At 42.9% G+C, this 9,730-nt stretch overlaps 2 protein-coding genes across 2 annotated transcripts; one reads left to right on the top strand and one right to left on the bottom strand.

Moving 5' to 3' along the window:
- Positions 1 to 215: 215 nt before the first annotated feature.
- Positions 216 to 1,488, bottom strand: LOC129234050 (pre-mRNA-splicing factor 38B-like). The gene is made up of 2 exons (XM_054867949.1): positions 653 to 1,488; positions 216 to 622 (listed from the first exon to the last, which is right to left on the bottom strand). The coding sequence occupies exons 1-2, from the start codon at positions 1,359 to 1,361 to the stop codon at positions 216 to 218; spliced, it is 1,116 nt and encodes a 371-aa protein (XP_054723924.1). The 5' UTR covers positions 1,362 to 1,488.
- Positions 1,489 to 7,613: 6,125 nt separating this feature from the next.
- On the top strand, positions 7,614 to 8,804 carry LOC129234048 (uncharacterized protein K02A2.6-like). The gene has a single exon (XM_054867948.1). The coding sequence runs from the start codon at positions 7,614 to 7,616 to the stop codon at positions 8,802 to 8,804; it is 1,191 nt and encodes a 396-aa protein (XP_054723923.1).
- Positions 8,805 to 9,730: the final 926 nt, after the last annotated feature.

Here is a 9,730-nt window from a genome sequence, read left to right as displayed (position 1 = left end):
ACTGTTCTGCTTATACACAACATGAAAACACATAAATAATGTTCTATTATTAACTGGGAAAAATTGCAAACATTAGAACATGTCTGTAAGTTTCCAAAATTTAAATTAAAAAACAGAAGATACCCATATTTTTATGACGTCTCAAAGTTTTAGAACATGTTCCGTTATGTACAGTTGTGCTTTTTAAAATATCAAAATATGTAAACTTTCACACATCAATAGTGCTCTCTGCTTCGAGAGCGCCTATGACTTTTTTTGTCATGACTATGACTGTGAGAGCGATGTTTACTCTCTCGTTTTTCATGACTATGCTTCTTGTCCCTGAAAGATTTTTCGTGTTCCACATCATTGTCTCTACGGTGAGAACTAACTTCTCTGTGCTTCCCGTGCTCCATTGGCCGATCAGATTCTCTGTGCTTCGATCGATGATGACCAGAATCTTCCCTATGAGGTTTGAACTCCGAAGGACTCCGACTTCGATGACTTTTGTGATGATCTGAGTGATGATGCTTCGATGATCTATGCTTGTCTCGATCTCGCCTCTGCCTTTCCCTCTCTCTGGAGATCTCATCGTTGTAGTCGACCCTGGACGACTCTTTATGACGACTGCCCTCTCTGACATCTTTCCCTTTTGACGAGGCATGTAAAGAACTCCCGCCTTCTTCTTCTTCCTCCCAATTCCCCTCAGCAGCAGAAGGTTGCTCAACTTCACCGAAATCTGTATCTTCTTTCACTTTAATCTTTGTCTTGGCTCTCCAATCTGTCAGCTTCCTCTCCAAATCCTTCTGAATCGGAACGGGAATGCGTGGGAACAAGGTGGAAAACCATTCCAGCTTCGATAGATAATGGCGGAGCATTTCGCCGATCGTCATGATCTGACCGCTTCCGGCTTTGACATCTATCTCCTCTTCGTCTTCCAAATAGGGCTCGTACCAATCCCAGAGGTCTGCTGGGGGTTGTGTGTACCTTATGTACATAAAGCCCAGAGCTCGGATATAAGGTGAATCACCGTGGTTGATTAATCCAACAAGTTGTTTGCGAGTTAACTTCAATGTAAAAAGTTTATACAATATACAAAATGCTGTGGAAACTATGCCACCAGCACCAACACCTCGAACCCCACCACACATGCCAGTCTGTCCTGCTGTTTTCCTGCTTCCCTTCTCCCATGGCTCTAGATGCGTTACCTGATAGTATATTTCATCAATGACTTCGTGATAGGTCTTCAGTTGATAGAGATTAACCTTAAAATAATGCGAGGACAAAATATTAGTTAAAATTAAGTTATTCAAGTTCATAGTTTTCTCATTACCCCATAAAGGAAGGGTATTGTTCTTTTTATCAGCAATTCCAGGAGCCATCGGTAGGTATGTTTTGAAACAGTAACGGCAGATTAGGGTTGTGTCAGATTACACTAAACGTTATCACAGAAACAAAGAAAATTTAAAAATTGAATTAAAATGTGTGCAACACAAAAAACACACTATTCAGATTCTTGCTCTGGCAGTTAATTTCAATAAACTGCTAAAATAAGAACAGAAAAGCAAAATCCATAGTTACATAAAAACTAAAACCATGCGATTGTTAGTAGGCTGTGGCTATTGCGCCGGTAACTGGCTCAATAGCTCCCCAGCTATTGCGCCGGCATAGCCTCAGGCAATCATGTTCCCGGCATCTATTACCGGCGTAATAGCAGCAGGGCTATTGAGCCAGGAATTTTTTAAGGCGTAATAGCCACTGGGCTATTGAGCCAGCAATTTTTAAGGCGTAATAGCCACTGGGCTATCGAGCCAGCAATTTTTAAGGCGTAATAGCCAGCAAGCTATTGAGCCTTAATTTCGGATTATTATATCCCAGGAGTGTCCACCTATTGGGGATCATGGCGCAGATTGCGCCATTGAAATTTTTAGGGGAGGAGGATGAGGGGTATTTTTCTCACTTTAAGGGGGCTCTTGCATTCCGGGGAGGGGGAAATTTAGGGGGATGCGCCCTTGTCCTTGTGGCTGGTTTTGGGGTTAAGTCAGGGGTGCCCATCTAAACAGGCGGGGGGGGGGGGGGGCATGGCACAAACTGCGCCATTGAAATTTTTAGGGGGTTAAAGAGTATTTTTCTCACTTTAAGGGGCTCTTGATGCACTTCGGGGGGAAGTCTTAGCGAAATTTAAGAGGATGAGCCCTTGTCCTTTGGGCAGATTTTTGGGTAAAGTCAGGGGTGCCCACCTAAGCGGCGGGGGGCACGGTGCCGACTGCGCCATTGAAAATTTTAAGGGGGGGTTGAAGGGTATTTTTCTTACTTTAAGGGGATCTTGCATTTCGGGGGGGGATCTTCGCGAAATTTTGGCGGATGCGCCCTTGTCCTTAGGGCTGATTTTGTGGTAAAGTCAGGGTGCCCACCTAAACGGGGGCGGGGACCTGGTGAAGACTGCGACATTGAAGTTTTTATGAGGGGTTTAAGGGGTTTTTTTTTTTTACTTTAAGGGGGCTCTTGCATTTTGGTGGAGTTAGGGGATGCGCCCTTGTCCTTGGGGCTGATTTTGGTGTAAAATCCGGGGTGCCCACCTAAGCAGGGGGGTGCATGGCGCTGACTGCGCCATTGAAATTTTTAAGAAGGTTTGAGGGATATTTTTCTTACTTCAAGGGGGCTCTTGCATTTCTGAGGGAAATCGTCGCGAAATTTAAGAGGATGCGTCCTTGTCCTTGGGGCTGATTTTGTGGTAAAGTCAGGGTGCCCATCTAAACGGGGGCGGGGGGCATGGTGCAGACTGCGACATTGAAATTTTTATGGTGGGGTAGGGGGATGCGCCGTTGTCCTTGGGGCTGGTTTTGGGGTAAAGTCACGGGTGCCCACCTAAGCAGGGGGGGGGGGGGTGCATGGCGTTGACTGCGCCATTGAAATTTTTAGGACGGTTGGAGGGGTATTTTTCTCACTTTAAGGGGGCTCTTGCATTTCGAGGGGGGGTCTTCGCGAAATTTTGGCGGATGCGCCCTTGTCCTTAGGGCTGATTTTGTGATAAATTCAGGGTGCCCACCTAAACGGGGGCGGGGGCCTGGTGAAAACTGCGACATTGAAATTTTTATGGGGGGTTTAAGGGGGGTATTTTTTTACTTTAAGGGGGCTCTTGCATTTTGATGGGGCTAGGGGGATGCGCCCTTGTCCTTGGGGCTGATTTTGAGGTAAAATCCGGCGTGCCCACCTAAGCAGGGGGGGGTGCATGGCGCTGACTGCGCCATTGAAATTTTTAGGGGGGTTTGAGGGGTATTTTTTTACTTTAAGCGGGCTCTTGTATTTCGGGGGGTTAGGGGGATGCGCTCTTTTCCTTGGGGTTGGTTTTGGGGTAAAGTCAGGGGTGCCAACCTCAGCGGAAGGGGGAGCATGGCGCTGACTGCGCCATTGAAATTTTTAGGGGTGTTTGAGGGGTATTTTTCTCACTTTAAGCGGGCTCTGGGAGCATTTCGGAAGGAAGTCTTCGGGAAATTTAAGAGGATGCGTCCTTGTCCTTGGGGCTGATTTTGGGGTAAAGTCAGGGTGGCCCACCTAAGCGGGGAGGCATGGCACAGACTGCGCCATTGAAATTTTTATGGGGGTTTGAGGGGTATTTTTCTCAGTTTAAGGGGACTCTTGCATTTCGAAGGGGGGGGGGAGGGTCTTTGCGAAATTTAGGGAGATGCGCCCTTGTTCTTGAGGCTGGTTTTGGCGTAAAGTCAGGGCTGCGCCATTGAAATTTCTGGGGGGATTGAAGGGTATTTTTCTCACTTTAAAGGGGTTCTTGATGCATTTCGGGGGGAAGTCTTCGCGAAATTTAAGAGGATGCGCCCTTGTCCATAGGGGGTGTGGGTACCCCTGATATCTACTATTGTGAACAATTTAAAATTGGTTTCGTTTATTGCAAAGGAACTTTTTACGAGAATTCAACGTCTATCTGTTTTCAGTTCAATTTTAATTTTTCGTTCAATTTTAATTTATCGTAAATTCATCCGAATTTACGATAATTAACAAAACTTTGAAAAGTCCCTTGCGTAATTAATTTGATTTCACAACACTGAAACTTATTTTAAGTCATTCTCTATACTATAATAAATAAAACAAAACTCACAAAATTGTCCTCATATTCAAATAAATTCAAAAAATAAAAATTTCAAAAATTTGACAAAGATTTCTTTTTTTTTTTTTTTTGAACGTCCAGTGTCCCCTTAAGATTACAAAGGTCGGAATCGGAGTAAATCATTTCCGCTTCAAGTCTGCAACTCCGTCATTGCATGTGTGGAGTCGGAGTCGGTGCGCGAATGTTTTAAATTTACTGAAGTTGGATCCGGAGTCTGTCATTTTCCCTCCTAGTCCTCATCAACTCTCCCACTGCTTGCGGAGTCGGAGTCGGACTGATTTTGGTAATGCAAAAGAGTCGGAGTCAGTACTCTAAGGTTCTAAGATTTACAGATTCAAAAGTCGAAATCGGAGTCAGTCACTTTCCCTCCAAGTCCGGCGCAACCCGGCCCTTGCTTGTGGAGCCCCTGACTGATTTTGGGGCAAAGGAGTCGGAATTGAAGCAGTGGCGGATCCAGACGACCCTTTTAGGAGTGGCGAATGACTAATGCATGTGGGAGGGGAGGGGAAGAGACTAACGAAAATAAAATTTAAAAAAGTTTAATATCCTTGCATAAGTAAGAATGTTTTTGGGTTCTCTACCAAATATTTTTGTTCAGAACGCATTTTCAGACGTTCTTTGGTAGTTAACAGAAATATGAGGTGTTTAAAGGACCCTCTCCGAAAGAATTTGGAAATTTCAGGGTATATTTTCAAAAACAGAATTGTTTGCCATCTTTGGTGACTTGAAGGAAAAGGATCAGATTCAGAAATTCTTGTTGCGTTTTGATATTAGACAGCAGAAATGCAATTTCAGAAATCTAAAATGATGCAAAGCAAGAGGTTTCGGGGGCTTTCACCCGGAAAAAAATCGAAATTGAAGTCCCCTAAAAGCGCAATTGAGGACATCTTTGAAGACATAGCAAAAGACACGTAGTTCAGAACTTTTCCCCAGGAATGTTATGATGTAATAGGAACTTCTCCGGAAAATTTTCGAAGATGAAGTCCTGAAAACGCAATTGAAGGTCATCTTTTATGACATTGGAAAAAGCAAAGCGGTTCGGAACTTTCCACCAGAAATTGTTCGAATTTGGAGTCCTAAAACTGCTCTTGTTTACCATCTTTGATAGCATTAAGGGAAGGGATGGCATCGGGAGCTGTCCCTCAATTTTTCGATAATAAAGCTTCAAACATGCAGTGTTAATGGATCTTCATTGATGTTCCCCAGAATTTTTTTCGGAATTGAAGTCTCTAATAAAACGTAATTTAAGACCATCTTTAAAGACATTGACCAAAGGCATGAAGTTTAAAACTTTCCAGTAAGTTTTAAAAGCAGCCCAGATTTTTTTGTGATGTCAGGAAGTGGTAAGGTTTTAGTCTTCCCGTTTAAGTTTTTGTAAACTAGGGTCTTCTTCGAAATTGAGGCTGCAAAAATTCCAAAATTTTGATAACATTTTAGAGTGACTCTCCCCTGAAATTTTTTTGCAATTGAAGTCGCAAGAATAGTTGTAGGCGTTTTTTTGTGATGTATTTGGGGGGGGGGGGGGTTTCCGGAATGTACCTTTTCCCCCTGTGGATCCGGCACTGAGTTGAAGGTTCTAAAATTTTCGGAACCAGATTCGGTTTTATTTTCCGATGGAATATCGGTTATATTATAAGGAGAAAAAAGGCAATTTAGATATCAGAAACGCAAATAATTTTAGTTCATTCTTTTCAGGAGTTTTACTTTTTGTCAAAGAAAAAATTCCAATAAATTTGAGTTAGGGTTTAATCTTCCAAACGGGCAATCCCATCCATTCTTTAAGGAGTGGGGACTTAATATAGCAAGTGCGAAAAGGAAAATGTATGTTGCAAGTAAAAATAAGATCATTTTCTGTCATTGAGTACTGCCATTTGGGGAGCGAATGTAGTGGTCAGTGGCGGTTCTAGATTTTATGGGGGCCTCTGGGCGAAGACTTTTAGCGGGGCTTCCAGCTAAAAAATATTAATCAATGTATAATTATAGGGATGACCATCGCAAGAGTAATGTCATCCCCCCTCCCGTCTACGAACGAGACCCCTCACATTCGTTAGAATAATAAAATTCAAGGTTTGCAATACATTATCCTAATGTTCAAAGCTTTCGAGCACTTGAAAATGAAAGTTTTTTTTTCTTCAATCTTTTCATTTATTTTAGGAACGACTCCTGTTGTTTTTCGGGAGTTAGAGGCTCCCAACAAAGTTGGGTTTCTAAGCTTTAACTTGTTTAGCTATAGGTAAATCCAGGCTTGCAAACAACAATACGTTAATTAAGACAGAGACAAGTGCGGTAGAGGGGTGGGGAGTCAGGAGGAATGGGACAGCTGCATTAATAAGCCGAAGTAAAATGAGAAAAATTAATTTTTAGCTAATCCGGTAGTGGTAGCAGCTTTAGACCCTCGCTTGACTCAACTCTACATCTATAACATCTATTGGACAAGATGTAGAAATATTTTTTCACTTTATTTCGACTTATATAAATGCAGCTGTTCCACTTCTCCCGCAGTCCAATTCTTCTTGACTCTCCCCTAATTATTGTAATTATTAATACGTAAGAAAATCAATCTTTGAGGGAATAAAACAGAAAACAATTAAAAGTTATCACTGTCATATATCGATATGTAACCGATTAGCGGTAACCGTAACTGTTATCTTTGTGCGTGAAGTTTCAGTTCTAGTTCTTGTTCGTGATGTATATAGTTGTGTATGTGTGTTCGTGATGTGAATAATGGGTAATAAAAGTATTGTGCAGTAATAAATTATGCCTCGCCTCTGCTATGTGCAAATACACACATGTCCACTCCATCTCAAAGGATAAATACATCACAGCTGGCGACGAAATGATTTGCGAACCCGTGAAGTAATGAGATTCTTCAGCGGAACTCTCGTGAAGTGTTTCGACAGAATCTAATGGATTAGGATAAAGCTCGATGCAGCCAAGGTCAAGGTAAAAGTTTTTTAATATCAATCTTCTAGTAATATTTTATCATGGAGGCTCTGGTTCAAGCTTTAATTGAGCAAACAACGCAGAGAAAAAATATTCACAAATTGATAAGGAAGCCCTTGCAATTGTGTGGGCAGTTAAGAGATTCTACCTATACCTAAAGGGACGAAGATTCATTCTTATAACTGATCACAAGCCATTAGTTGCAATTTTTGGATCGAAGAAAGGTCTACCAATTTTGGCAGCAACACGACTTCTTCACTATGCTTTGACTCTTCAATCCTTCCAATTCGACATCATCTACCGTAACACCAAGGACCATGGGAATGCTGATTTTCTCTCAAGGTTACCGACTCAGTCAGAAGAACTGGAAGTCCGAGATGATGTTACGCTCTTCCAACTGCAACAGATTGAGACACTTCCAGTCACTGCCAGGGAATTAGCCAAAGGAACAGAGGAAGATGAAGAAAGCAGACCACTGTTGCAGGCACTTCGAAGTGGAGAGGGTCTAAAGGGGAAGGAAGCGGAATACAGTCTCCAAGATGGTTGCATCATGTACGGATCTAGAGTCATGGTTCCAAAACAATTCCAGAGCCGGGTGCTACAGGAGTTACACGAAGGGCATTTAGGGATTGTAAAGATGAAAGCGATAGCAAGATCGTTCGTGTTTTGGAAGAACATAGACAAGGATATAGAAGAAGCAGTAAAGAATTGTGTCCACTGCGCGCAAATTAAAACAGATCCCCAAAAAGCCAAAGTCCACCATTGGGAGTACCCAAGCAAACCTTGGGAGAGGCTACATGTTGATTTTGCTGGGCCATTGTTCGGATATATGTATCTGATCATCGTGGATGCACATTCTAAATGGCTGGAAGCGTATCCAATGAAGAATACAACAGCATTGAAGACGATCGAGTGTCTTAGGGACTGCTTCGCGAGGTTTGGACTTCCACTGATGATAGTTAGTGACAACGGGCCTCAGTTCAAGTCCGATGAATTTAAGATCTTCCTGAGCCGAAACGGGATTAAGCACAGACCTTCAGCTCCATTCAAGCCTTCCAGCAATGGTCAAGCTGAAAGGTATGTGTTTACCGTCAAGCAATCTCTTCGCGCGATGAAGGAGTACCCCGGCACCATCCAGCAAAAGCTCAGCACCTTCCTGATGCAGTATAGGAAGGCTCCGAACATGACCACCCTCCACAGCCCGGCAATGCTGCTGATGAAGCGTGAGATCCGGACACGCATCGACCTGGTGAAACCGGATCTGCACGCCAGGGTCCAAGACAGGATTAGGAAGGATAACTTTCAGTTCTCGGATCGTGTCTTTCGCATAGGGGACAACGTGGCAGTGCGCAACTACCGTCACGGTGATAAAAGGTGGAAGTTCGGGAAAGTTGTCAGTAAAGACGGACAACTCCACTATACCATCAACATCAATGGGCAACTGTGGCGGCGCCACGTTGACCAAATGAGGGACGGTGGGAATCTGGAGAACCAGGAATGGGAACGAATCGGCAAGGCTCCAAATCTTGCTTCCAGGGGCCACTGTTCTACTGCGACAACAGCAGCAGATGCTACAACAGATGGGAGTTCAGCTGAGCCACCAGCTGAACCAGTCGTCTTATCGGCCAACACCAACCAGGCTGAACCAGCGACGGATGGCAGCACCACCGCAGCCAGTCCGGTGTCGTCAACAGCAGATCCGCCTCCTCTGCGCAGATCCACAAGATCTAGGAAAGCTCCACAGAGACTGGATTTGTAAAGGGGAAGGGATGTCATATATCGATATGTAACCGATTAGCGGTAACCGTAACTGTTATCTTTGTGCGTGAAGTTTCAGTTCTAGTTCTTGTTCGTGATGTATATAGTTGTGTATGTGTGTTCGTGATGTGAATAATGGGTAATAAAAGTATTGTGCAGTAATAAATTATGCCTCGCCTCTGCTATGTGCAAATACACACATGTCCACTCCATCTCAAAGGATAAATACATCACAATCACAAAATTACTTAAGAGTTCAGAAAGGTGATAGGTGAGACTGGATAGTTTTCCCTGGATGTTCTGTATCTAACAGTATAAGAAGTATTGACCTGGTATACATCAATGACAATCTGGAGGAGATAGGGTTACAGACACACAGATACACGAAGAAGTTAACAGGTTTTAATAGTATAAATGAATAATAATTTTTAACAGGTCCCAGGCCCGTGTCCAGGATCTCATAAAGGGAGGGGTTTTGGGTTCAATGTTTAATAATTCTTACCTGCATTGTTAGGAAAACACAACAAATACCTATAACTCATTGTCAAGTGTGTCAGTGTGTCAAATATTTCATTTCTGTTAAATGGTCACATTGATGGGCCTAGTGGGGAGGAGAGGGGGGGGGGGGCTAATTCGAAAAAATCAATTACTGCATTTTATATGCAGTAGAACCTTGTTTATCCGGATCTCCGGTTTATTCGGATCAAATTTGTTAAGTTAAACAAAAATATATCTACTTTAACAATTATTCTGAACTATGATTGCAAGAACGAAACTACATAAAAATACGCTAAATATTCCGGTTTTGTCTCGATTAAATGTAGAACTCTTGCATACAACATACAATAAAGTATAGTACTCATTTAACAAACAATATGGCGTACTCTTGAAGTGTCAGTCCGAAGCCACCGCAGCTGAAACATGAAT

Source organism: Uloborus diversus, unplaced genomic scaffold, assembly GCF_026930045.1.
Source record: "Uloborus diversus isolate 005 unplaced genomic scaffold, Udiv.v.3.1 scaffold_954, whole genome shotgun sequence".
Lineage (NCBI taxonomy): Eukaryota > Metazoa > Arthropoda > Arachnida > Araneae > Uloboridae > Uloborus > Uloborus diversus.
This window is presented reverse-complemented; position numbering and strand designations above follow the sequence as displayed.

Coding starts and splice junctions, on each gene's coding strand:
- LOC129234050 (XM_054867949.1), bottom strand. CDS start 1,361: ATGGCTCCTGGAATTGCTGATAAAAAGAACAATACCCTTCCTTTATGG. Junction 623..652: donor GGAAGAAGAAGAAGGCGGGA/GTTCTTTACATG, acceptor CAAAAGGGAAAG/ATGTCAGAGAGGGCAGTCGT.
- LOC129234048 (XM_054867948.1), top strand. CDS start 7,614: ATGGTTCCAAAACAATTCCAGAGCCGGGTGCTACAGGAGTTACACGAA.